The sequence below is a fragment of the Pituophis catenifer genome, unplaced genomic scaffold, assembly GCF_029215685.1.
Source record: "Pituophis catenifer annectens isolate HBS135680 unplaced genomic scaffold, rPitCat1.0.hap2 SCAF_2, whole genome shotgun sequence".
Classification (NCBI taxonomy): domain Eukaryota; kingdom Metazoa; phylum Chordata; class Lepidosauria; order Squamata; family Colubridae; genus Pituophis; species Pituophis catenifer.
In genome coordinates, this window is record NW_027256882.1 from 8,814,312 (window position 1) to 8,842,269 (window position 27,958).

A 27,958-nucleotide genomic window follows, 5' to 3' on the forward strand; every position below is an offset into this window, starting at 1 on the left:
TCAACACCTTGTTGGCTGATCTCTTTGCACTGGAAAATCTTGGGTGCATAAATGGCCCTGAAGAAATAGAGAACCTTGAAAGCTTTTATGACAGGCAGGGGATACAGATATGAAGACTTGCACAGACTCTGTCAGGATTAGGAAATCTTTGGAGCTTCTGTCTCGAAAGAGGGCTTTGGTTTCTTCCACCTCTTCCTATCACTGTGTCTTCAAAGCGAGGCTGGAGACTCCATCAGGAACACAAGTCATGTTGCTGCTGCTTCTGCTACTTCTGCTGCCCCAGGAAGTTCTGGCAAGTCTCAGAGCCAAATGCCTCCTGACTCTGAAGAGGGACCAGGTGCATCCAGAGAACTATTACAAGCCAGGAGAGTTTCTCATTGGTGGCATTGTCTCTGCAACAAGGATGCGATTTGAACCATTAAGCTTCAACAAATCTCCTTTGACTCATGCTTGGTATGTCAAATTTCGTGCACAGACTTAGAGCCTCTCCATTCCACCCTAAGTTCTAAAGTTTCAGCTCCCTCTCTTACAATGAATGATCTCTTTGATCTGCTAGTTTTTCTCTCTTTCTGTCTCAGTTCATCCTTGGCTCATCCTTTTCAGCTGATGAGCCTGATTTGAAATTCTCAAAGAAGTAATCAGTAGAGATCTTCCGATTTTCTTGATTTTGAAGAAGCATTTGCTTTTCTTGACATTCTCTCAGCAGAGCTGGACTGTGGATGGAGAAGAGAGGATGGTTCTTCTCTTCTAACACTCTCATGCCCAATAAGGTCATCAGAATGGATAGAAAAATGTAGAAATGTTGAATTTTTTTCTCTGAAGTAAAAATGAGATAAGCTTGATGATTTCATTCTGTACCACCAATTAAATGAATGGGTCCCAGTTTAGAATGGACTTTTCTTAAATATGTGAATTTCATTTGAGGGGATGCCAGCATCCCAATCATACAATGAGTTGTTTGTCAGCTAAGTCTCTATGGTAGACATGTGGGTCCTATAAACACCTCCAGAAATTTAGCACTTACTGCATTTGTTAACAGTCATAGTTGCTTGTTTTATGTGACATTGTGGGTGTCTGTGTCTGAATGTGTCCTTTAATGATTTTATATTTCATGTGGAATAATAGGTCACACTTCCAATGATTAATTATTGGATAGATAAATAGGCAAAGGCATAGAAAGTGATTGAAAGTCAGTCTGAAATCTTAATGCAACAGCAAGAAAAAGGACAATATGAAGAATAAGCTAAACTGAATTTGAAACTGAATTATGTAAAAATGGTGAACATGTAATAACAAAAATGTATAAAGTTTTAAAGATTTGAAACAGAGGATGAACAGGCTCAATTTGTATGACTGAATTCACTGTTAAATTCAGGTTTTAAATAAAGATGTAGACAATTTGGGTAATTGATATTCGGTTTACACTCTGTCATAGGTTAAGAGAATTTTTTTGACATAAGATGATGTATTCTTAGTATAGGAAATTAGAGAAATAATAAAGAATGGCTAAACATATTTCAAACCAATGTAAGGTTTGTGAAAAGAATGGGGAAACATTTTTTCATGCAGGGTGGACTTGTGAGAAAGCTCAGAAATTTTAGATACAAATTGACACAATGCAAAGAACTTGAAAGACTAAAAATTGGGAAGAAACTAAAATTCTTTTTTACTGGGACTTCTGAGCAAAGAATGAGATAACATTCATAGTGTTTATAAATGGTAACTGTGGCAAGATTCTCACAGTGGAGGACTAGATTGTGAAAAATGTAGAATTTGCAGAAATGAAAAAAAAATATCTGTTGTAAAGAAGGTGGGAAATCAGGTTTTTTTTTTTTTTTAAAGAATTCTTGGACCTTTCCTTCCTTTCTCTATTTTTTCTTCCTTTTTTCTTTTGATTAATATTTCATTTTCTTAAACAATTCTTTATAAATATCAATTTAAAAAAGAATTAGAGAAAGCTAACAATAACAAGGCTAACTCAGAAATAATATGCATTCGGTATCCAAAAATAAAAGAAAAATGGAAAGTATCCCAGAGTTCTATTCAATAAGTGAGATTTTTTTGGGTGAATGGGATTTAAAAATGCCTCCAAACCTCTCAGGCTTAGGTGGATTAAAAATACAATTGTTAAATTTAACAGTTCATTAAAATGTTGCTTCCATTGATTATGTCCTGATACATTCATACTTTCAGGAGACCATCATCAGAGTACTGGAAAATGCTATCCTTCCTTTTCGCAATCCAAGCAATCAACAAGAATCCCAACATTTTGTTCAATGTCACCCTGGGATACAACATCTATGACAATTATTTCACAGCACAAATGACCTCAGAGGCTTTGCTGGACCTGCTTTCAGAGGGGGAGGCCAACGTTCCCAACTACAGCTGTGGAAAGCAGAAAAACATGGTGGCTGTCCTTGAAGCGGCTGGTACTGACATCTCCATCCAGATTTCAACCATGTTGGAAACCTACAAAGTCCCACAGGTTTGCCTTTCTTTTGAAGACCATTTTTAGAATAGAATAGAATTCTTTATTGGCCAAGTGTGATTGGACACACAAGGAATTTGTCTTTGGTATATATGCTCTCAGTGTACATAAGGAGAATAAAATACATTCATCAAGAATAAAAATTTACAAGACTTAGTGATAGTCAAGGTTACTGATAAACTATCAAATCGTACAGGGAAACAAATAAAAATAATATAAATTGAAAGATACAAGCGACATGGTTATAGTAATAAGGGGAAAGAGATAGATACTAGTAAGGAAGACAAGAATAATAGAAACAACCCCTCCCCCATTAAAAACTCTGAAGCAAGAATTTCTCAAAGTTCTTTTTAATTGAGTAGGTATAGTGGCACATCTGGGAAAACCTGAATCTGAGAGGTCCGGGTTTTCCCTCAGTAAATCAAAACCCCCAAACCATCCCCTCACTCCTCAGATGATCACATGCTCCAATCACCATCCGTCCCATCTCAAGACAGCACTCCAACCACTCCTTCTCCAGATGCAGGATTGTCCTGACCTTAACCGAAAGGAAGAATGCTATTTTGTCTAAAACCAATCCTTCTACAAAAATCCCCCCTCCTACTTTCCCACACAGGTGGCAACGTGGAAGCTTCCGTCCAAATATGACTTCCAAAGCTGACAACAGTCTTAGTAAATTATTTCACAGTGTTGTGGGAATTAGTTGTTAAGCAGAGTGATGGCATTCGGGAAAAAATTGTACTTGTGTCTAGTTGTTCTGCTGTGCAATGCCCTATAGTGTCGTTTTGAGGGTAGAAGTTGAAACAATTTATATCCAGGATGTGAGGACTCTGTAGATATTTTCCCAGCCCTCTTAGACATGCAACTTACAGCCAGACATCCTCTGCTGTAAATGAAGAGCAAAGTTCTATTGTGGGAATTGCATGGAATAAGGATGACGGTTCTATCAGATAGTAGAGAAGGATCGAAGCAAAAAATCCTCTCTCTGGCACACTCGTAATGCAGACGATGCATCTCTGCTAGTGATTTGCAATAGCCAAATGCTTCATTGAAGAGCTGCGGTGGCTCAGTGGTTAGAATGCAGTACTGCAGGCTATTTCTGCTGACTGCTGCTCAAGGTTGACTCAGCCTTCCATCCTTCTGAGGTGGGTAAAATGTGGACCCAGATTGTTGGAGACAATATGCTGATTCTGTAAACCACTTAGAGAGGTTGTGAAGCGGTATATAAGTCTAAGTATTTTTGCTATTGCTATTGAAGTGAGAAGAGAGGCAATGTAAACAGAATAACCAGGAGTAGAACAATTCCTCCATTTGGGCTGGATATTGTTTTTATGATCTCTCTCAAAAAAAAAATAATAAAGTTAACTTTTTTTTTCAATTTCAGATCAGTCACGGTTTTGACTCCCAGGTTCTGAGTGATGAAAATCCTTTCTTCTACCCAATGCTCCCTGCCGAAGGAGCCCAATATCCAGGGATGGTGAAGCTGGTCCTCCATTTCAGGTGGACCTTGGTGGGTCTCCTTGCTCCAGACACTGAGAACGGACAAAGATTCATCAGGATGTTGGCTTCTCTGTTGAGCAGGAATGGCATTTGCCCAGTTTTATCACAAACCTTTTCCCCAGCTTCTCAGGAAGCGAAGATAGAGTGGCATTTATTCCGCAGTTGGAGAAAGATCAATGTCTTTATTTTTGCTGCAGACTTGAGTTCATTCAATGTAGGAATTTTGCTTCTGAATCTAGTATTTGAAAGGATTACAGAACCTCCTAGAGGAAAAGTCCTGCTCACCACAATCCGCTGGGACTTCACTATTTATTTGAAAAAACAATCTTTTCCAGTCAAATACTTCCATAGCATATTTTCCTTTCCTATGCAGAAAAATCAATTTGCAAAGTATGGTAGGCAGTTGAAGTTTCATTCTTTTATGAGATACTATGTAGAGACTTCCTTCCTGTGTTCCTACACCAATGATGCCTTTTGGGTGAAAGTCTGGAGACGGTGCAGGCAAAGAGAAGATCTGGAAGCTCTCAGGGAAAAGGAGATGGATCCAATCCTGACTCGGGACAGCTATTTAATTTACAATACAGTCTGGGCTGTGGCAAGGGCCTTACATGCAGCTTATTTATCCAGATCCAGGAACACGTTTAAAACTGGTAAAAACGTGAAAACTCCAAAGCTGAAGGCATGGCAGGTACTTATTTTCTATTGCATAGCTCTCCATTGCACTTGAGAATCTATGTTACCATTGACAATAATTATACTGTATTTGGAATATAAAAATTATGTGAAATTTCAATTTTTCACTGCTCTCCTTTCTGCAATTAATTTCACCCTGCTCATTTCTTCTCCGATTGTTTTTTACATGCTTCTTTGTAAAAATATTATTCTTCCATCTCTTTCTTCTTTGACTTTTTTTTATAAGCAGTACCATTACCATGTTGCACACAGTCTAAAAATGTGTGTTCTGTATATTAAGCTGTCTAACATCTGTCACTCTCTCACTTCCTGGGCTTTACCCAGAGTGGGACTCATTCTTTGGCTAAGAATCCCTTTGATTTTCCTTCCCCGGCTCAAAGCTCCCAGTAGAAGCCTCTTTGGGCCAAGAAGCTAAGCAGGCTAAGGTCAGGTGAGAAGATGAAGGTTGGACTGGGAAAAGTCTGGAAGCAACAAGAATATTCCACAAAATATTCCAAAGATGTTCCATAAAATTGAAGGAGTTGACCTTAACTGGTACCAGAGTTCATCTTTCACCATGAAGATATTGGGGTCTCTGCTCCATGGCAAGTTGCCCATCTGTCACCTCAATGGAGAGTTTCATAACCACAACTTACTAGTAGAGCAAAGGTCGCACATTCATCCCCAAACTCAGCAAAAAAATTTCTCTTCCTAGCTGCCGATTGACCTGTAAACCAGTTTTTTTATAACATTGTTTCTGTGTGGGGCATCTGATTTCATTTTGGCTTTATTGGCAACATTCCTTCAGTGTTGTTGAGCACAACTTCCATTTCCTTTAGGGTTTTAATTTTGAACCTCAATACTTCATACTGCATCTATCCTTTGCTTTGGTTACTTCCCATTGGTTTTCCAAACTCTGCAGTGACAACTACAAATGGAAGAGATAAAGAACATTCTTCACTCTTCTTATTTTCCATGTTGTTCTTGGTCCTTCTAACAAGATTTTTATTCTATATCCTCATGTAGATCCTTCATGCCAGCTCAAATGGGGGCATCTTACCAAAGAGCTTTCTATGTCCTGTGTAACGTTGCCCATTTTCTCTTCCATTCCAGTTTCATTCTTTCCTTCGAACTGCTGAGTTTTATAATAATTCCATAGATGGGGTATATTTGGATGAGAATGGAAAGCTGGTAGCAGACCTGGACATTGAGAACATGGTGATTTTCCCCAATATGACTTTTATCATAATGACACTTGGGAGGCTAGAAAGAGTGGGATCCTTGGATTTCAAGTTCATGAGGAACCTGAATGCTATTGCAAAGATGGAGATGCTGAACAAGGTGGGGAAAAGACTTTATTCTGTTCTTTCTGAAGGTCTTTCCAACACAATTGCAGAATTGGAGCAGGGGTGGAGTTCTCCCAGAGAGGAAACATCTTCCCGTTAGATGTCCAGGTGTCTATGAGAAAAATCTTCCTAACTATTCCAGTTAACTGTTCATCAAACTTCTGGAAGGAAGCTGGATTTATATCATGGGACAAAGTGATTGATTTTGTCAAAACAAAAATCCATTCAAGTTTCTTTTCAGTAGGTACATTGAGAATTTAATCTAAAATTGTAGTGGGAGAAAAATTAGAAGAGAAGGTAAATAGAGAAACAGCAAGCAACCACAGCAGTTTGAGGAGCTCTAAGTTTCTTGTAGTCTTCAAATTTAGCAATGAATTGAATTGGCGATCCCCAAACTTTTCCTTATACATATTTTAGGAAATAAAATAATTCATGTTCTGGATATTATTTCCCCCCCTCTCTCTGGCCAGCCGTTCCCTCCTTCCAGGTGTGTGGAAAGCTGTCCTCCTGGATTTATGAAGGTGGCTCAGGAAGGGAAGTCCATCTGCTGCTACAATTGTCGTCCTTGTGCAGAAGGATCCATCTCCACCATGGAAGGTGGGTGACAGGAGAAAGGGACAGACTTTGGGGAGGATCAGAAATCCTGATATTCTCCATTAACATGCATTTTGGAAGGCTTGGCCAGAGGGTTCCCACCTCTTTGAGTCGTGATCAAGATATATAAATTTATGTCATAGTGAATTATAAGAAAATATATTATTTTAAGATATGGGGCAATTTTATCATTGGTTAGAGAAGATATATATATATAGGATAGATAATATGTATTAAATGGGGGAGAAATGTTACAATAAATGAAATGATAATATCAAGATACAATAAAGATTGGAGGAATAAGAAGAAGACACCAAAGATGTACTCAGATGATACACTGAATGATTGACTATATGTTGTATGTTTGTCTATAAAATAAAAAAAAACCTTTATATATATAAAAAAGAAAATATCTTGGAGATTAATCTGATATGTAGGTCAAGCAAACAGGGATACAGATCATAGATGAATATATGGGATAAGTGAGGGTTGAGTGTTGTGAGAGAGATGACTCTATTTGAAAGAGAGATCTTTGAAAGAGGATTGATCAGATTCTTGCAAGTGTCCATTTTGGGCAGCCACAGTTTCACATTGTAGCTACTTGCCTTTAATCAAAGTATGTATTTCTTTGCTAAAGGAGTTGTCTGGGTTCCAAGTAATAGACCCATAGAAAGCAAAACTCCGAGGCAGGTAAATTCCTCAAAGAATAGCTTTATTGGATATATCTTTTTTTTTAATTTAAAAAAAAACAAACTTTATTGAATTTAAAAATTTTAAAATACAAAATTATACAAATTTTTCTCAATCGTAAAATTGCATATACAATACACAACTCCACTGACAAGCTAAATATATGTACCTGTGTGTACATATATACATACATATATAAACAGTGATTTATTTCTTATTCTATCTACCTAACGGTGCTTATTTGTTACCTTTGATTTTTCCTAAATTTAGTCTTTACCCTTTTTTCTTTTGATTTATCCACTTATACCATCTATTCCATACTTCAAAATATTTTGAGTCTTCCTTGTCTTTTAATTTTAAGGTTAATTTATCCATTTCTGCGCATGCGTAAATTTTTTGAATTATCTCCTGGTCTGTTGGCAAACGATCTGTTTTCCATAATTGTGCTAGTACCAATCTTGCCGCCATAATTATGTGTAGTGTTAAGTATTTTATGTCCTGTCTAATGTTCCTTTTGATCATGCCTAATAAAAAGATTTCTGGTTCTAATTCAATTTCTTGATCTGTTATTTCTACTATCCATGTTTTTATTTTCCTCCAATATTTCTTGATTTCTGGGCAAAGCCACCATGAATGGAAGAAAGTACCCTGAGCTTGCTTACATTTCCAACAAGCTGAATTTACATTCGGGTACATTTTCGCTAACCTCGAAGGAGCTAGATACCATCTGTACCACATTTTATAATGATTCTCCTTATATGCTACTGATTTTATCATACTGTAATTGTTTTCCCATGCCCTTTCCCATTCTTCTAGCTGTATACTGTGCCCAATGTTCCTTGCCCAAGCTATCATCTGTCCTTTAACCAATTCTTCTGCCAAATCGAATTCTAGTAGATATTTGTAAATTTTTGAAATTGATTTTTCTTCTTTGGATTCTAATAATTTGTCTAATCGATTTGGTTTTGGGTCTATTCCTCCCTCCTCCTGGTCTTTTCTATAGCTTGTCTTAATTTGTGAGTAGGGCCACCAGTTTATTAATATTCCTTGCTCTTTTAATTCCTCTCTTGTTTTCAATATTCCTTGTGGGTCTAGTATCTCTCTATATCTTAACAATTTTTGTTTGGATACTGTATTAGGGTATGTTATTGCTTCTATTGTTGATATCCAACCGGGTACTTTCATATAATGTTTACATTTGGTTTCCTGCCATGTACTAATTAATGATTTCCTAATTACATGATTATTGAAATGTTTATATATTTTATTTCTAGGGCTCTATAGAAAGGCATGCCATCCCTTCATTAAATCGTGGCCTTCTAATTGTAATAATCTTTGATTTCCCATGTTACCCATTCTCTAATCCATGTTAAACTTGAAGCTTTATAATATTTCTCCCATGCTGGAAGTCCGAATCCACCTCTAATTTTATCATCTTGTAATATACTTAATTTAATTCTTGATTTTTTCTCCTCCCACACGAAATTAGTAGTTATTTTATCCAAATTAATAAAGAATTTCTTGTCTAATTTTATTGGGATTGTTTGGAATAAATAAAGGAGTCTTGGCAGTATATTCGATTTTATTGCTGCAATTCTTCCCAGCAATGACAATTTTAATTTCCCCCATTTTGCCAAATCCTCTTTTATTTTTTGAACCAAAGGGTCATAATTATTTTCTTTTATCGTTACACTTCTGGCTGTCAAATGTATCCCTAGGTATTTCACCTTTTTAACTACTTGTAATCCTGAATCTTTTACTAATTTCTCCACCTGTTTTGCTATCATGTTTTTCGTTATCATTTTAGTCTTTTCTTTATTGATTTTTAAGCCCGCTACCTTTCCAAATTTCTCTATCTCTTTTATTAATTTTGGTGTTGTTTTTATTGGGTCTTCTATGAAGAAGACAAGGTCGTCCGCAAATGCTTGGACCTTGTATTCTTCTTTTTTTATGTTTAATCCTTTTATTTCTTTATTTGACCTAATCCTAATTAATAAGTTTTCCAAAGTCAAAATAAAAAGTAAAGGCGATAGCGGGCAACCAAAGCAGCAAAAGCGGAGGCTGACACATATACCACAACCCCTCTTTTTTTTTTCTTCAGTCAAAGCTGCATATGCTTTGCCTAACTTCTTGTATTGTACATATTTTTCGTCTTGTTTTCTTATGTGTACCTCCTGGAGGCACACAATATCTGTTTTTTGTTTCCAATTTTTTTTTTAATGTTTGATGTCGCTTGGATGGTGAGTTAAAGCCGTTTACATTTAACGATAGAATTTTGGATATATCATATTGGCAAAGATCAGGAGAAAACAGACTGAAAGTTCCCACAGTTTTCACCTAATTAAAAGTAAAAGGTTTCCCTGAAACCCAAAACAACCAGTCACATGGTACAATCAAGGCACTGTCTGGTTGCCTGTTGACATCACTCCTTCCTCTGGCCAGGTGGTAGAATGTCCTTTGTTCCCAAGAGAAAGTATTTTATTTTGGCTACAAAACCCCAGCTATCTCTAATCCCCCCTCCCTATCCCTCAGCTCCAGTGTGACAGCACAGAAGCTCCAAGATAGCTCCAGTCAGGTCAGCTTCAGGGTTGACAGGAATCTCACAGAGTGTCTTTGATGGGCTCTTCATTCTACTTGCTGGCAGGGGGGAGTTGGTAGCCTTATGTCATAATCTGTTGACTGTTCCATCTGTTCAGGTGATGCCTTTTTGGGTCTGCTTCAGGTGACTCCTGGGTTTATACTTCTTGAGTTTGACATTGAAGAGGTTCTGCTGGAGGCTTCTCTTAAAGTAATTTTCAAACTCATGGCCCATGGAGAGGAGAGAAGAGGAGAGGAGGGGAGGAGAGGGGAGAAGAGGGCAGGGGAGAAGAGGAATCATGAGTTGGGGTTGAGACAAACCTCCTTCATATTATTGAAAGATGTTCCTCTTTCTGATAATAAAAAAATGAGGAATGCATTTTGATGTCCTCACTCCATATCCAACTCTTCTTCAAGGGCCACTCCACCGGACGTTTCTTTCTCCATGGCAAAATCAGTGTTTATTCATTTTAGCTGGCATAAGCTACATTTAGTGATCCTTCACATGTACTTAATTCCACTATAAGATGGATCCCATTGGTGCCTTAAAGCATTGACAAAAGGCTGGGCTGCAATTTTCAAGAGATTTAGCAATGAAAAGATAAGATGGTGGAACTGCCAACCTTCCTTGAATCCTTTCTTCTTCCCTTCTTCTCTGTCAACAAATTCAGTTGCTGAAATGGTAACCATAAAAAGAAAAGAAAAAAATTGTTCTAGCTGGAGGGGAATGAAGAAATATATTGACTTCACCTACACACAGTCATTCATACTAACAACAGGTTTACCCAAACAATGCAGTTTATTAAAGGACATGTTGAAGGAAGACTCTACTCTTGCTCTTTTTCAGATGCAGACAAATGTACCAAATGTCCAGAAGATCAACATCCAAACACCTGTCGAGTTCACTGTATCCCCAAGATGAAAAGTTATCTTTCTTATAAGGAAAATCTGGGGATCATCCTGACTTCCATTGCCTTGTTCCTCTCTTTAACCACAGGCTTTGGCTTGGGGATCTTCATTAAATTCATGGAAACACCAATTGTCAAAGCCAACAATCGGGACCTCTCCTACATCCTCCTGGTCTCCCTCCTGCTTTCCATTTTGACTTCCTTCCTGTTCATTGGCCGGCCAAGGAAGGTGACCTGCCTCCTCAAACAAACCGCCTTCAGCATTGTCTTCTCACTTGCCATTTCTTCAATCTTGGCCAAAACCATCACAGTGGTGTTAGCCTTCTTGGCCACAAAACCAGGGAATAAAGTGCAGAGATGGTTGGGGAAGAGCTTGGCCAATTCCATTGTCCTTTCTTGTTCTGGCCTTCAAGTTGTCATTTGCAGCATCTGGTTGAGCACTTTCCCCCCATTCCCTGACTCTGACATGAACTCCCAACCTAGAGAGATCATCCTACAATGCAATGAAGGTTCTGTCACCATGTTTTATGTTGCCCTTGGGTACATGGGCTTCCTGTCTGCTGTCTGCTTCACAGTGGCTTTCCTGGCCAGGAACCTCCCTGGGGCCTTCAACGAAGCCAAGCTGATCTCCTTCAGCATGCTGGTCTTCTGCAGTGTCTGGGTGTCCTTTGTGCCTGCCTACCTGAGCACCAAAGGGAAGTACACGGTGGCTGTTCAGGTCTTCTCCATCTTGGCCTCCAGTGCTGCTTTGCTGGGCTTCATCTTCAGTGCGAAGTGCTACATTATTATTTTTAGATCTGACCTGAATACCAAAGAACATTTGATGTCAAAATAAAATTTGTAAAAAATGACTTTTAGAAATCTATTGTTTTTCAAAAATGTCAAGGTTTGATCATTTAATGTTTGTTGGTTTATTCATTTATTAAACCTAAATGCTGCCCATCTTGGGTAGAGATGAATCTAGACCGCTTCCAACTGAGAAAAAAGGTCAGAAATTAAAGCAATAAATAATACTTTGTTTTAAAATCAACAAATATGTGAAGGAAAGGTTCAAGATGCCCATGGGGTGAGCCATCCGTCTTATTTCTAAATGAACTCTTATTTATATCCCTTTATAATCCCAAAGGAACCAATACACCATCTTATTTTTAGTCACAATAGTGTAGATAAATTTAGCTTTTGGATGAATGGGACTTTTTATTAGGCAAATGGAGATGTAAGGAATGTGGCCTTGCAGCTGAGAGTGATAAGTTCTATCAAATGTTCTCATAGCAACCCTGGAATCTGAAGATGAAAATGCTCCTTATAACTAAGGCCATTTTTACTTTGTAGATAATAGAAGGGCAAGATGTAATCTGAGTTTTCTCGTGTTAATATTTATGTATGTATGCCCTCTTTTCTTCTCCTGTTTTGCATCCTTTCGCCCTCCTTTCTGAAATGTATAAATATTTATATATCCTCATTAAATAAATTCGTAAGGCTGCCACATTCACCCATAGGTGCCACTGGACAGCTTACAACTTTAAGGATCACTCATTAAAATCCCATCCCAATAAAGAATTGTATTCTGTGAGTTGGATGTGAGTGAATTCCTTGTTTGAAGGAGTTTCTCACTATTTTTTTTCTCTTTTTTTGACAAGATCACTCCAGTGGTGGGTTGCTACCAGTTCGCCCTGGTTCGGGCGAACCGATAGCAGCAGCAGCAGGAGGCTCCGCCCATCAACTGGACATCATCAAATACGATCTGCGCATGCGCAAAAGTGGTGCACGTGCGAGTGAAGCAAGCATGTGTGCACGAGCGAACTGGTAGCAAAGGTAAATGAAACCCACCCCGATCCACTCCCAGTATGTGCTATGTAATAAGGACTGCAGTGAGCTTTGATTGCTTTGCTTTGGATCGTGTGTTTTGATTCCACGGAAACTGGTGTCAGAAATGGGATTCACAATTTTTGAGCTGGGACCCTGGACAATAGCAGGGTGCCCTATATTGTTGGGAAGAATTTGATCCCATGTCCTTTCCTGCTTCCAATAAAGAGCACAATTTAGGAGCGTGTGCCAGGCAATAGTAGGGTAGTCACAGGAGCTACCTGGTGCTCCCATATAACACCTCTCCTGCGTGAGCTGCACTGGCTCCCAGTGGTCTTCCGGGTGCGCTTCAAGGTGTTGGTTATCACCTTTAAAGCGTTCCATGGCATAGGAACTAGTTATCTTCGAGACCGCCTGCTGCTACCGACAGCCTCCCATTGACCCGTGCGCTCCCACAGAGAGGGCCTCCTCGGGGTGCCATCAGCCAAACAATGTAGGTTGGTGACCCCCAGGGGGAGGGCCTTCTCTGTAGGGGTACCTACCCTCTGGAATCAGCTGCCCCCAGAGATAAGGAGAATCCAAGACCTCGGTGCCTTCCGCCGTGCCCTTAAAACTCTCTTTTTCCAGCAAGCCGGGCTGGCCTAACACTTTTTAAATGTTTTAATTGGTTTGTTACTGTTTTTAATTATGGGACCAAATTTATATATATCTTTTAATGGTGTTTTAATATTTGTAGTCTATGTTTTTATGTGGCTGGACACCGCCCTGAGTCCTTAGGGAGAAGGGAGGTATACAAATTCAAAAATAAATAAATAAATAAATAAATAAATAAATAAATAAATAAATAAATAAATAAATAAATAGTATGTGATTGTTAAATGTGTGTGGCCCCCTTTTTCATTCAATTGTCAGCTTTCCTGCAGAGAACTCAACTGAGCAATGACTGGAAGTGTCTGACAGGGGGAATTTGACTTTGGGGGAGTGATTGTGAACCCCTCTGTGTTGAAACGAGTCCTGAGGCTCTGTTCAAACTCAAATTTTATCCTGCTGTCTCTTTGAATGAAGTTGTCTTAGTTGCTACTTGGCAGGTAAGGCAATATAAAGCAAACTCCCTTTGAGAGAGACAGTGTATGAAAATGTAAGTGTTCATAAAGAGGTAACCCAGTGGTAGGTTGCTACTGGTTTGCCCCAGTTCAGGCGAACTGGTAGCAACAGCGGTGAGAGGCTCCACCCACCCAACTGGACATCATTAAATACGCTCTGTGCATGCACAGAAGCTTCTGTGCATGAGCGAAGCAAGCTCGTGCGCATGAGTGAACCGGTAGCGAAAGTAAGTGAAACCCACTCCTGAGGTAACCCTCCCAAGTTAAGAATAGTCTATCATGTGAATCCAAGGACCAAATAATTCTGCAGAGAAAGAAAAGGAAAAGAAAAGAAGGAAGCTGTCAGATCCTTAAAAGTGATATTGCCATTCAATTGGAAGAAGAGGGAGAGGTGGATTCAATTTACTAACATTGCCTGTGTCAACAGATATTTTACTGCATTAATTTACACATACACATACACACATACACAAACAATATAATTACAGATAGATAGATAGATAGATAGATAGATAGATAGATAGATAGATAGATAGATAGATAGGTAGGTAGGTAGGTAGGTAGGTAGGTAGGTAGGTAGGTAGGTAGGTAGGTAGATAGATAGATAGATAGATAGATAGATAGATAGATAGATAGATAGATAGATAGATAGATAGATAGAATAATTATATAATTGTATGTATGTATGTATGTAAGTAAGTAATAGAATGTTTCAGCATTGACACTGCTTGGGTGATTTTCCCAGCCAGTTGGGCTAATTTTGGAGATACATTCTGGAAAATTTCAGACATATCTCTACTGTGGTTTGTGGGCTATTTCGAGCTACTTTCAAGAGCATAGAGAGTTTCTGGGCAATATATAAAACTGCCATGAATGATAATTGCAAAATGCATCACAGTGACACACATGACATAGCATGATGAGTCAGGTCGACTTGTCTCCTCCCATCTCACTGCACCACCAGAATCTCATGCCCTAAATCCCAGCTTCTCCTTTCTCCGCCCACTTTCCACCTCATCTCCCAAGGACCCCTTTTCAAAACTGGAGGGGGGCTCATGGCTTGCAACCTCCAACCTCCCTTGTGGATGCTCCAACACTGATGTTTTTAAGAAGAGACTGGATCACCCTTTGTCTGAAATGGCATAGAGTTTGCTGTCTGAGCAGGGATTTGGACTAGAAGACCTCCAAGGTTCCTGTTATTCTGATATTCTGGTGAGGAATTTCCTGCAGCAGACATTTTTATAGCCTTACCCTTCATGACAGGACTGGCAAACTCTTACTCTTTGTCAGTTCTCAGCTGACTGTCTGCCCTAGCACTGTCTAGCCTATCCCATATTCCTAGTTTCTGTGAAAGAAAAAAAAATTCAAAAGCCTTTTGGTTGGTGTGTGGCCTCTGCTGGTTGACAGAAGAAGAGCTCTCCATCTGTAAAAGCCACCCACAAAGGTGAAATGGAAGGAGACAGGTGGGAGGAAGACAAATGGTGTGGAGGCTTTGACGTTGGGATGCGAAATGTTCAGGAGAGATTGGGGAGTCTGAATATTAAGGGGAGGGAGGTTGGAGGTTGCAAGCCATGAGCCCCCCTCCAGTTTTGAAAAGGGGTCCTTGGGAGATGAGGTGGAAAGTGGGCGGAGAAAGGAGAAGGTGGGATTTAGGGCATGAGATTCTGGTGGTGCAGTGAGATGGGAGGAGACAAGTCGACCTGACTCATCATGCCATGTCATGTGTGTCACTGTGATGCATTTTGCAATTATCATTCATGGCAGTTTTATATATTGCCCAGAAACTCTCTATGCTCTTCAAAGTAGCCTGAAATAGCCCACAAACCACAATAGGCATATGTCTGAAATTTTCCAGAACGTATCTCCAAAATTAGCCCAACTGGCTGGGAAAATCACCTAAGCAGTGTCAATGCTGAAACATTCTATTACTTACATACATACATACATACATACATACAATTATATAATTATATTATCTATCTATCTATCTATCTATCTATCTATCTATCTATCTATCTATCATTATATTGTGTGTGTGTGTATGTGTATGTGTATGTGTATATGTATGTATGTATGTATGTATGTATGTATGTATGTATGTATATATGTATATTTGTATTACCGTATTTTTTGGATTATAAAATGCACCAGACTATAAGACACACCTAAATTTATAGGACGAAAAGAAGAAAAAATACTTTTTGGCATCCGTGTGTCACGTTTCCACCCTCCCAGGCCCCCAGAAGCACTCTGCAGTGGTCCGCACAGCCCGTGTTAGCCAAAAATGGGCCCATTTTCACCAAAAACACACCCGTTTTTGGCCTGCAGAGTGCTTTTGGGCAAAAATGTGATGCGCGGAGGGCTTGGGAGCCCCAGAACAGGTCATTTTTGGGAAAAACAGGTTGTGTAGAGCATTGCAGAATGTTCTGGGGGCCAGGGAGGGCAAAAACATAACACAGAGAGGGTTTGGGAGGCCAAAAACGCCCATATTCAGTTTTTATAAGATGCACCTAAATTTTCACCCACTTTTGGAGGGAGAGGTACATCTTATAGTCTGAAAAATACGGTATATTAGGACTGCAGAGACTCAGGTTTAATCCACTCTTTGGTGTGGAGACTCATTGAATGACTTCAGGCAAACTAAGCTTACAAGATTTTCTTCTGGGGATAAAATTAACCATACAATTGGAAGGCTAATGCAATGGGTTCTACATGGAGCTGCCCTTGAAGATCCCTCAGAACCTACAGACGGTCCAAAATTCAGTGTCACTGGCAGTTATGGGCATTGCCTGGATGTACTTTATGAGTTGCACTGGGTGCCATCTGGCTTCTGGTTGTGATTTAAGGTGCTCAGTTTCATGTACAAAATCCTCTCTGGCATGTAGTCTGGCCATTTATTTATTTATTGTTTATTTATTGGTTCAATTTATATGCTGCCCTTCTCCGGGGACTCAGGGTGGCTTACAATGCATTAAGCAATAGCCTTCATACTTTTGTGTATACCTGCTTAGTAGGGCTTTCGCCCCCCCCAAGCGGTGTTGTTTTTTAAACAAAGTCAGCTTATTGCCCCCACAATCCGGGTCCTCATTTCACCTACCTCAGAAGGATGGAAGGCTGAGTCAACCTTGAGCTTGGTGAGATTTGAACTCGCAGTAATTGCAGGCAGCTGGCAGCTAAGTGCTATTTAACAGCGCTTTAGTCCGCTGCTCCACCAAGGCTCCTTTGAAGGAATGACTGTTTCCTGCAGTCTTTGCCTGTCCCATATGGTTTGACAGACTCAGCATATGCTCTGGGACACAACAATGAAGCAATGCCAGATGGCGGGACTGAGGAAGAGGGCAGGTGGTCAAGCTAGATGATCTACAGATCCCTTCCAACTCATCCATACTATGATTCTAAGAAGCTGGCTAAGCTCTTTTATCTCACTCATTAGAACATTTTAATTTCTTCCTAAGCACCATAAAATGGGACGCAGTGGCTCAATGGCTAAGACACTGAGCTTGTCGATTGAAAGGTCGGCAGTTCAGTGGTTCGAATCCCTAGTGCCGCGTAATGGGGTGAGCTCCTGTTACTTGTCTCAGCTTCTGCCAACCTTCGAAAGCACATTAAAAAAAAATGCAAGTAGAAAAATACAGACCACCTTTGGTGGGAAGGTAAGAGCGTTCTGTGTGCCTTTGGAGTTTAGTCATGCCGGCCAAATGACCACAGAGACATCTTCAGACAGTGCTGGCTCTTTGGCTTTGAAACGGAGATGAGTAGCGCCCTCTAGAGTCGGGAACGACTAGCACATTTGTGTGAGGGGAATCTTTACCTTTAGGCACCATAGCATTAGGCAGAGTTTAGAGTGATGCTTTTTCTCCTTCCCATTATCAAAATCATAGTTGTTTGCTCATTCCCTTGTGCCAGACTCCAAGGAACGGCCCCCAAAGAGAGTTATGGATGTAAACATCAGCCTAAAGGACAAGAGCTGAATACTAGAGGAGAAATGCTACATGCCTAAAGAACCACGATGAGTGTTGGAGAGCAAGCATGTTCTGTGCCAGTGAATTGACCCCCCCTCCCCTTTGGTGCATCCACAGGACCCCATTTGACTTAGGAAAATAGGGAAAATCTCCAATCCTTTTACAACGAGGTGTTGGTTTCTGCTTCCTTTGAGAAAAAGAAAAAAAAGCTGCAAGGCAGAGGATTGATTCAGGCAGACAAATGGTCCTTTTGCTTCTCCTTCTCATGCTGCTTCCTCACACAGCCAACAGGAAGCTCACTTGGAAATGCCCTCTGAATCTGAAGAGGAATGAGCTTGATCCACTGAATTATTACAAGCAGGGAGACCTTCTTCTGGGCGGGGTCATCGGGGTAACGAATGCAGTATTGCAACCTTACGATTTCAGCAGGACCCCTTCCATAAAAGTTTCCGGGTAGGTCATCTCAGTTACAATGAGGCTTGTTTTTCTGCTGGTTTGCAGGCTTCCAGACAACCCCAGGTGTCACTGCACTGTTTCATTGTCATCCTTCATCCGTTGCTGCCTTCAAATCCTAGAATCAGAGAATAATAGCATTGGAAGCAACGTCTTTTGTGTACATTTTCAGGTTAGATCAGGCTTCCTCAGTTGGTTGCTCTTGGAGGATAAAAGTTTGGGATGCATCACTGCAAAGGCATCAGCCCTCCTCCTGTCTTTTGAGGTCTCTTTTCAATGGCGACAGAGTCCTATCTCCCTTTAGTGGAGAACCAGACACCCATTTTCTTTTACCTTATCTGAACAGAGAAACCTTAACTGAGATAGCAGAGCAGGTCTTCCCTCCTTGCCCATACACACAAACCCATAATTGATCATTAAACAGGAAGTATTGTCAATGTGGGCATTAAATTCTGTGGGGGAGATTTGAAAGTGACCTCCCTTTCTTCTGGAACCGAGAAGGTGATGGAGACTTGGGATAGTTGCTTCCCAGTGTCTGACAGACAGCCTTGCAGAACCAAGAGGAAGGGGTGGACATTTCAAAGGGAGAAGGAGAAGGCAACCATTAGGAAAAGCTTTGGAAGCACAGAAGCTATTTCACAGCTCAGAAAGTGGTGACCTCCCTCCCTGGTAGCACCTCAGCTAGATTAGCATCTGTCAGATAGATTAGCTCCCTGGTAGCAGCCCATCAAGTCTAGATTAGCACCTGTCAAAAAAACTCTTTCTTTTCACCCTGCACTGTAAATAAGACATTGAACCATTAGATGTCATGCACCATCTTTTCTGGAAGAGAAAGGACCTGAAAGGACATCTATGATTTTCTGTGCCAAGACTTGCACAGAAGAAAGCAAGCTTCCAACAGTTTAGTGATAAGAAAGCTTTTTGGGAGGGAGGGAAGGAGGGGGAGAGAGAGAGAGAGAGAGAGAGAGATGCTTTTAACAGCATCTCAAGGCAGTGACTGAAACTGTAGTCAACAGGCTGGACTTGAGTCAAAACCCAAGACCTCCAGTGAACAGGCAAAATATGCAAGGAGGAATGGGGTGGAGACAGCAGTTGCCTAGATGGAATCCAGGTTTGGAACAGCAAGCCAAACGCAGCAATGCTGAATCTTGAGAAGTTGTTCTCAGTGTTTCTGCCCAGAGAGGAGCCCAAAAATGAACCAGCTGGGACTCTACCCCAATGCACAATGGGGGTGTGTTACACACTAGAGTCAGCTCTTCTGCTGGGCTGCCTTTTGGCAACTCTGCACAGAGCTATCCCTCAGTTCTTGAGAGCCTTAAAAGCCTGTCTCTGCTTGGGACTGGATGGGTGGGTGAACTTCAGGATTCTAGAATCAGGCAAGGAATCCTGAGGACCTGCTGGATCTCCCTTACCCAAAGTGGAATCATTGTCTTCAACGCTCCTGGCATCACATCCTCCAGACCTTTCATCCCTGGATGCCCCTCGCTAGACTTCTTACTCCATCAGAGAACATCATTGGGACTGAACGTCCCAACATTGATACATTTCACCTTTTCTGATGTGAAAGAACTCTATTACAATGGTTTCTTCCTGCTTTATAATGCACTTTCTTTGCTACCTAAAATGCATTTTATTTCATTGTTATTTTCGCTATTCTTTGTAACTCCATAGTTCTTACTCAGAAAGCTCTTTCAGAAAATTTTTGGGTAAATGATGATTGTGATGATGTTAAACCGTAGGGCTGATGGTTTACTACTGTATATGCAGACATGAAGTTTGACATGTTGGTTGGTGAGATATGGAAGATGTAGACAAACAGAAAAACCCTATGTAATTAAAGGGATATAAACATGAGATCTCATTCATTCATTCATTCATTCATTCATTCATTCATTCATTCATTCATTCATATGTTACAATTAAAATACCCCTCCCCCCCAAAAAAATCTTTAAACAACAAAAACAACAGAAGCATCCAGATTAAAGATACATAGGAGCAAAATACTTGACCAGTCAGGAAGTGTGGCCCTTAATACATTCAGACCCCCAAGCCTGAAGACATAGTCAGGTCTTCAGGTCCGTATGAAAGACTAACAGGGTCGGGGCCATTCTGATCTCTGAGGAGAGGATATTCCATAGAGTAGGGGCCACTGCAGAAAAATCTTCAATGCTTAATCATTAATGATGGTGTAAAATGTATATATTTGCAGGAAAGCAGCTCTGTTTCGCTGGAAAATTGCCTCCTTTCTATTTACCTTCAGGGAGATCAACCAGGATCTCCAGGTCTTACCCAACATCTCCCTGGGCTACAACCTCCATGACAACCATTTCAACCCAATGATGACTTCAGATGCCTTGCTCGATTTGCTATCTACTGGAGAGGCAAATATTCCAAACTACAGATGTGGAAGTCATAATAGACCCTTGGTCATTTTGGATGGGTCCAGTGCTGATATCTCCATCCAGATACCAAATATGCTGGGAATTTATAAAATTCCACAGGTTTGTATGTGCCTCTCAGAGTCTGCATGTTTTTGCAATCTAAATCTACTCTGAATCCTCCATGAATCTCAAGGAAAGCTTTTGATCACGGAAATATGAAGCTTATTGCAATCGAAGTGGCTCTGGATTCAGCCAGAGAACAAAGGGTCAAAGCAGCCAGATTGAAAACACTCTTCTAGCTATGTTCCTCCTATTTGTGCTCATGTCCATAAGACACAGGAAGAAACACTTCAAATTCAAGGTTGTTTGGGAGGAGGTGCAACCTATGAATAGACTAAGTATACAAACTTCCACCATTGTATAAGAAACACCATTTTTTACCACAGATTTCATCTGCTATTATTTTGGCTTGGATTTGACTCAGCATATAACCCACACTTATTTTTTTTCCAGATCAGTTATACTTTTCTGTCACAGGCTCAGAGTGATAAATTTCTCTTCCCTTTTTTCTACCGAGTGGTCCCCAAAGAAGGAGCTCAGTACCCCACAATTATCAAACTGCTCCAGCATTTCAGGTGGACGATGATCAATCTGATTGCACCAGACTCTGATGGTGGAGAGAGGTTCATGAGAAGTTTGACTCCTCTGCTGGTCAGGAATGGCATCTGTGTTGTTTTATCCCAAAACATCCCTGTAGCTGTCAATGAAGTACGCCTTGAACCTTTTAAATTGTGCAAATGGACACAAGTCAATGTCTTTGTTTATTTCGCAGCGATTGATACCTTCATAATGGGAATAATGATTATGCAGAAAATAATTGAATTCTGCACGAAAGCCACAATTGGGAAGGTCTGGCTCACTTCAGCTATGTGGGATATTACTTTCGATTTACAGTATAATTCACAGATTATTCCATTCATCTATGGCTATATTTCCTTCTTAAACCAGAATGGCAGAAATACCAAATATAAGGATGTTAGGTCTATTTATTATTCTGCCATAGACTTTATGGACAAAGCGTTTGTTTGTTCTTATTCCAAGCATGGCTTGTCCGTGAAAGGCTGGACAAGATGCCCAGAGATTAAGGATGTAGAAAGTCTGTCCCAAGAGGAGATTGAAGGAATCCTGTCTCTGGACAGCTTCCTCATCCATCGCTCCATCTGGAGTGTAGCCAGGGCCTTAAATGCTGCCTATTCATCCAGATCCAAGAGGAAAGTGAAGGATGAAAAAAATAGGTTGGCTGCTCAGCATTTACAGCCATGGCAGGTATTTCCTTTTGTACAACCCTGTAATGCCACACTTTTCTCTTTTTTTAACTGGAAGTTCATTATTTTGTCCAGAGCTTCAGTTTTCCTGACTGTAGTCCTGGACTAACTGCATGCATTTCCCACTTTCCGGCTATCTCTCTTTCCGTCTGCTATTAATTTTCCTCTACTTTTATTTTTCAGCTCTTCATTTTAATATAGAGAGTTAGCTTCTCCTCTCCTCCTCTCCTCTTTGCGTTATTGGAGTTTCTTGTGATTTTTCTTGTAATATCCTATTTTTTAATGTTACATCCTGAGCTCTTTTTTCCATTAATTTTGCTTTATTGAAATTTGCTCTTAAGTTTGATTGCTTTATCCTGATATCCAGGTATTATATGAATTTGAATTCATTTAGATTTAGAAAAAATTCAACAAATTGATAAACTTTCTGAGGTCCTTCACTTTATTGCCACAGACTTTTCCTTTATTTAAAAAAAAATAATAATAAAGGAAATTCCTTATATGCATCTCTTCCCAATGCCATGGAGCAATGGTGAGATTCAAAAAATTTTATACCAGTTCTGTGGGAGTGGCTTGGTGGGCGTGGTATGGCTTGGTGGGCATGGCAGGGGAAGGATACTGTAAAATCTCCATTCCCATCCCACTCCAGGAGAAGGTTACTGCAAAATCCCCATTTCCTCCCAATCAGCTGGGACTTGGGAGGCAGAGAATATATGGGGGCGGGGCCAGACAGAGGTGGTATTTACCGGTTCTCCGAACTACTCAAAATTTCCACTACCGGTTCCCCAGAACTGGTCAGAACCTGCTGAAACCCACCTCTGCCATGGAGTTTATTAGTATTTGTTGTTTGAATTCCCAAGGCAAGTGTTTGCTATGTTCTCCGTTAGTACCTAAAATCAAGAACTCCAAAGTAACAAGGTATTTTTCCTCCAATATTCCTGTGACTCTAATTTATCAATTTCCCTATGGATTTTTATAAAACCGGATTGCCCATTATTCCTCTTTATTGGTTCCTTCCACTACCTTCATAAGGAGAAAGTGTTCAAGACATTCAGTGAGGCATTTCCTGGAAGGATTAATGATCCCACAAGTGATGACCTCCATCATTTGCCAGGACTGTTTTAGTCAATTTAGGATCTCAGATAACAGTTTTAAGTAACCCAAAGAAAGCGTTGATTGGGTTAATTGCACCCATACAGAAATCCCTGCTAATATTAAGCATTATTGTAAGAACCTATCCAGAACTTTGTAATTATTAAGAATTATACTATTGGAATTCATGTCCTGTTTTCTGTGTTCTTCCCTCATCTTTGTTATTTCAGCTTCATCATTTCCTGCAAAACCTGTTCAAGGTTCACAATAACTCACAGAATAGATTATATCTGGATCAGAGTGGAGATCTGGCTGCTGATCTTGATATCATGAGTTCAGCCCAGTTTCCCAACAAGTCAGTTGTCTGGTCAAAATTTGGGAGCCTAGCAAAACAAGGATCTGGAGAAACCATGTTTACTGTTGACCAGGATGCAATGGTGTCCCCAAAATGGCTCAACCAGGTGAAGCATATTTTTCTTCCCCAATTCTTTAACATTTCACAGGCCAAAGTCAGACAAAGTCAGACAAAACTGATTCTAATGATATTATCTTTCAGGACTGATTCTACTATCTCCCTCCCCTTCTGATACTCCAGTGAATTAGGGAGGTGTCTTCCTGAGCCACTTCCAAGTGTTCTTGCTCTGGAGTTACAAGTGTTTCAGACTCCTTTGTCTTGAGAACCATATTTCCATCTGTACAATTCCTGTCAGCACCCCATCAGATGGTGCTATAACCCATCTCTGTCCATCAAAGATAAAGCCACCAGGTGGCTATCAGAATTAACAAGGATACACCCAACACATTTCCTACACATTGTCCTCAATGTTCCTCCTGTTTTCCCTTAGTCTCTCCCTGAATCCAAGTGTGTGGAGAGTTGCCGTCCAGGATTTGTCAAGGTACCTCGGGAAGGGGAACTCCTTTGCTGCTACGACTGTGTTTCTTGTGCGGAAGGGACCATATCCACTCAGGAAGTTAAGTGGCTCTGAAAGGGAGGTTTCCCCAGTGGGAGTGGTCACTGTAGTCTCTCAAAGTATTCAGTGGGAAAGTCTGATTTCTCTGGTGGGGGTCTTTCATATTTTTTTTGCCTCCTTGTCTTAAAATCCAGAACTAGTTTCATAAAGTTAATTGAGGATCTTTCAGTGGTGGGTTGCTACCGGTTCTTGAACTGGTAGCAGCAACAGCGGGAGGCTCCGCCCACCCGGACATCATAAAATACAATCTGCACAAAAGCAGAAGCTTCTGCACATGTGCAGAAGTGGCACACGCACAAGCGAACCGGTAGCAAAGGTAAGCGAAACCCACCACTGGGACCTTTATATGAGAAAAGGATATAACTTTGCACATTCAATTCTGATATTTGCTAGTTTAATGAAATGCTAGTTTAATGAAAAGAAGGACTAGGGGAAACATGATAGCAGTGTTCCAATATCTCAGGGGTTGCAACAAAGAAAAGAGAGTCAAGCTATTCTCCAAAGCACCTGAGGGCCGGACAAGAAGCAACGGGTGGAAAATAATCAAGGAGAGAAGCAACTTAGAACTAAGGAGAAATTTCCTGACAGTTAGAACAATTAATCAGTGGAACAACTTGCCTCCAGAAGTTCTAAATGCTCCAACACTGGAAGTTTTTAAGAAGATGCTGGATAACCATTTGTCTGAAGTGGTGTAGGGTTTCCTGCCTAGGCAGGGGGTTGGACTAGAAGACCTCCAAGGTCCCTTCCAACTCTATTATTCTATTGCATTGCATTGCATTGCATTGCATTCTATTCTATTCTATTCTATTCTATTCTATTCTATTCTATTCTATTCTTTTAGCAAGGTTTCTTAACAAATTCAAGAGGGCATATTTAGGGAAAAGTGCTAAAAACACAGCCACATGAAAAAGAATAGTAAAGTTGGTAAAGTTCTCAAGAAAAGGTAGCGCTGAATGAAATTGATTGCTCAGAAAATATAAAAAACAAAATCTATGGAATTGATCAATTTTATACAATGCATTTACGGAAGAGAAGATAATGGTGGACAAGGGAGACAGAAGGGGAAAAGGCCAACATTTCAGGAAGTGGATAAATCACATTTATCTCATCTCTCTTCTTTGCAGATGCAAAAGTGTGCATCAAATGTCCAGAGGATCAGTATCCAAATGAGAAACGAGATCAGTGCATCCCCAAGATCATAACCTTTTTATCGTACAGAGAACTTCTGGGGATGATCCTGACTTCCTTTGCCCTCTTCTTGTCGTTAGCCACACTGCTTGTCTTAGCAATCTTCATTAGATACTTGGAAACTCCAATAGTCAAGGCCAACAACAGGGACCTCTCTTACATCCTCCTGATCTCCTTATTGTTCTCTTTCCTGACCTCCTTCCTCTTCATTGGCCAGCCAAGGAAAGTCACGTGTCTTCTCCGTCAAACTGTTTTCAGCATCGTCTTCTCAACTGCTGTCTCCTCAGTCTTAGCGAAGACAATCACAGTAGTGTTGGCCTTCCTGGCCACAAAGCCAGGCAACACCATGAAGAGGTGGCTGGGGAAGACTCTGGCCAACTCCCTTATACTTTGTTGTGCTGGGATTCAAGCACTCATTGGCTCCACCTGGCTAGGAGTCTCTCCCCCCTTCCCTGACTCTGACCCGCACTCCCTGCCTGGAGAAATCATTCTGCAATGCAATGAAGGCTCTGTTACCATGTTTTATGTAGCCCTGGGCTACATGGGCTTCCTGGCTGGCATCTGCTTTATTGTGGCTTTCCTTGCCAGGAATCTCCCTGGGACCTTCAACGAAGCCAAGCTGATCACTTTCAGCATGCTGGTCTTCTGCAGTGTCTGGGTCTCTTTTGTACCCACCTATTTGAGTACTAAAGGGAAATACATGGTAGCTGTGCAGGTCTTCTCCATCTTGGCATCTGGTGCAGGGCTGCTGGGCTGCATCTTCATCCCCAAGTGCTACATTATTACCCTGAGGCCAGATCTCAACACAAAGGAGCAGCTTATATTAAAAGTAAAATAAAAATGCTGGGGATGCTACTTTTTGTATTTGAAGATGATAATTTAAGATTCTTCATGACAAATTCCGACATCTGTCGGAACCTTCACAACAATTTTATTTTGTATTGTATTTTGTATTGTGTTGTACATTTAAAAAATTCAACTTGCATCTTTTCCCCTACTACTCTGGGTTAGATTTGGGGTATGGTGATAAAAACAAAATAGAGGCTGAACTTCTTCCACATGATATTTTACAAACGTAGGCCTCAAAATCCATTAGTTTGTATTATAAATGTTTTGGGTTTGGGGTTTTTTTATTCCCAGAAATTATGCTTACTTTTCCTTGTACTTTGTTTACAATTCAATAATCTCTTTTCACCTTACAGCTTCAGGACACTGTCACTCGAAAATACAAGAATGCATGATTATATTGGGCAATTTCAGTAAAACTGAATGAAATTAAACAAGGAAAATAAAATTAATAAAATGAATATAGGTTATATTATGTTTGACATTTCTTGGTTTGTCTTGTTGTTCCCAACTTGAGTCTACTGACATTGGTGTAGGCTGGAAACATTGTTAGTAAGGTAATGCATCAATGGAGATTTTCAAGAAGAGGCTGGACAGCTATTTGTCCAAATCGTATTGGGTCTCCTGCTTGAGCAAATGGTTGGACTACAAGACCTCCAAGGTCCCTTCCCGCTCTATTATTCTATGTTCTATTCCTTGCAGCAGAGAACTCAATGCCTCTCTGAAGCTAAGAAATGATTATGGATTCCCCAGCTTAACTGATTTTGAGACATGAATTTCCATTTTCAGTTCAAGTAGAGAGAAAAAACTTAAGCTAAGCATGATTGAGGAATGAAAGTATTTATCTTAATGATTTGTTTAAAGATGGAGCCTGGATAGCTCAACAGACGGAAGCACTGTAATTTAACACCAGCTGCCTGCAATTAAAGTAAGATCGAATCTCGCCAAGGCTCAAGGTTGACTCAGCCTTCCATCCTTTCTAAGGTAGGTAAATTGAGGACCCAGTTTGTGGGGGCAATTAGCTGACTTTGTATAAATATACAAAGGTATGAAGGCTATTGCTTAATGCATTGTAAGCCGCCCTGAGTCTCTGGAGAAGGGCGGGATATAAATCATTTAAAAAAAAAAAGATGTTTTCTGCTTTATTAAATACAAAAGCTGCCTATTTCTTGAGTGATTTCCTAAGCCTTTCCACAAGGACATATTTAGTTGTACTTATCTGTTGAAAACAATGAGCAAGATTTATTTTTCCCCAATTCTCAAAACTTGATTGGTATCTGAATTACAAAAATGGTTGATGTCCAGTCTTTGGTTGGAGGCTGCAATTCTGACTTTCCAACAAATATTAAGTAATGGCTATCCTATGGATTTCTCCTGACTTGGATTTTGTCTTCACAATAATGACTATATCTCCAACATATGAACATTTTAATGTATCATTGTGGATCAGACTATTTGGCTGCCTCAAAGGCACCTGAGATGCTTTCTTATTTGATGGGATCCATTACAAAAGTGACATATCTCTATAAGACAATCAAAGTGGTGTTGGCCTTCTTGGCCACAAAGCCAGGCAACACTATGAGGAGGTGGCAGGGGAAGACTCTGGCCAACTCCATCATCCTTTCTTGTTCTGGGATTCAAGCTCTAATTTGCTCCATATGGTTAGGAGTCTCTCCCCCTTTCCCCGATGCTGACTTCCACTCTCAGCCTGGACAGATCATCCTGCAATGCAGTGAAGGGTCTGTTACTATGTTCTATGGAGCCCTTGGCTACATGGGCTTCCTGGCTGCCATTTGCTTCACGGTGGCTTTCCTGACCAGGAATCTGCCTGGGGCCTTCAACGAAGCCAAGTTGATCACCTTCAGCATACTGGTCTTCTGTAGCATCTGGATCTCCTTTGTGCTTGCCTACCTGAGCACCAAAGGGAAGTACATGGTGGCTGTTCAGGTCTTCTCCATTTTAGCTTCCAGTGCGGGACTGCTGGGCTGCATCTTCATCCCGAAGTGCTATATTATTATCCTGAGGCCAGATCTCAACACAAAAGAGCCTTGGTAG

General features: G+C 40.4%; 1 protein-coding gene across 1 annotated transcript; it reads left to right on the forward strand.

Moving 5' to 3' along the window:
- Positions 1–109: 109 nt before the first annotated feature.
- LOC139309821 (vomeronasal type-2 receptor 26-like) lies at positions 110–27,958 on the forward strand. Its single transcript, XM_070934024.1, has 9 exons — positions 110–453; positions 2,194–2,485; positions 5,774–6,001; positions 6,494–6,603; positions 20,361–20,601; positions 21,583–21,807; positions 23,744–23,840; positions 24,994–25,886; positions 27,611–27,958. Exons 1-9 carry the CDS (start codon positions 110–112, stop codon positions 27,956–27,958), a joined length of 2,778 nt encoding a protein of 925 aa, XP_070790125.1.

Bases quoted from the DNA above. Each gene is read 5' to 3' on its own strand.
- LOC139309821 (XM_070934024.1), top strand. From the start codon at position 110: ATGAAGACTTGCACAGACTCTGTCAGGATTAGGAAATCTTTGGAGCTT. The intron at 454-2,193 runs GTATGTCAAATT...TCATACTTTCAG, and splicing joins TCTCCTTTGACTCATGCTTG to GAGACCATCATCAGAGTACT. The intron at 23,841-24,993 runs GTGCGGAAGGGA...TCTTCTTTGCAG, and splicing joins CTGCTACGACTGTGTTTCTT to ATGCAAAAGTGTGCATCAAA.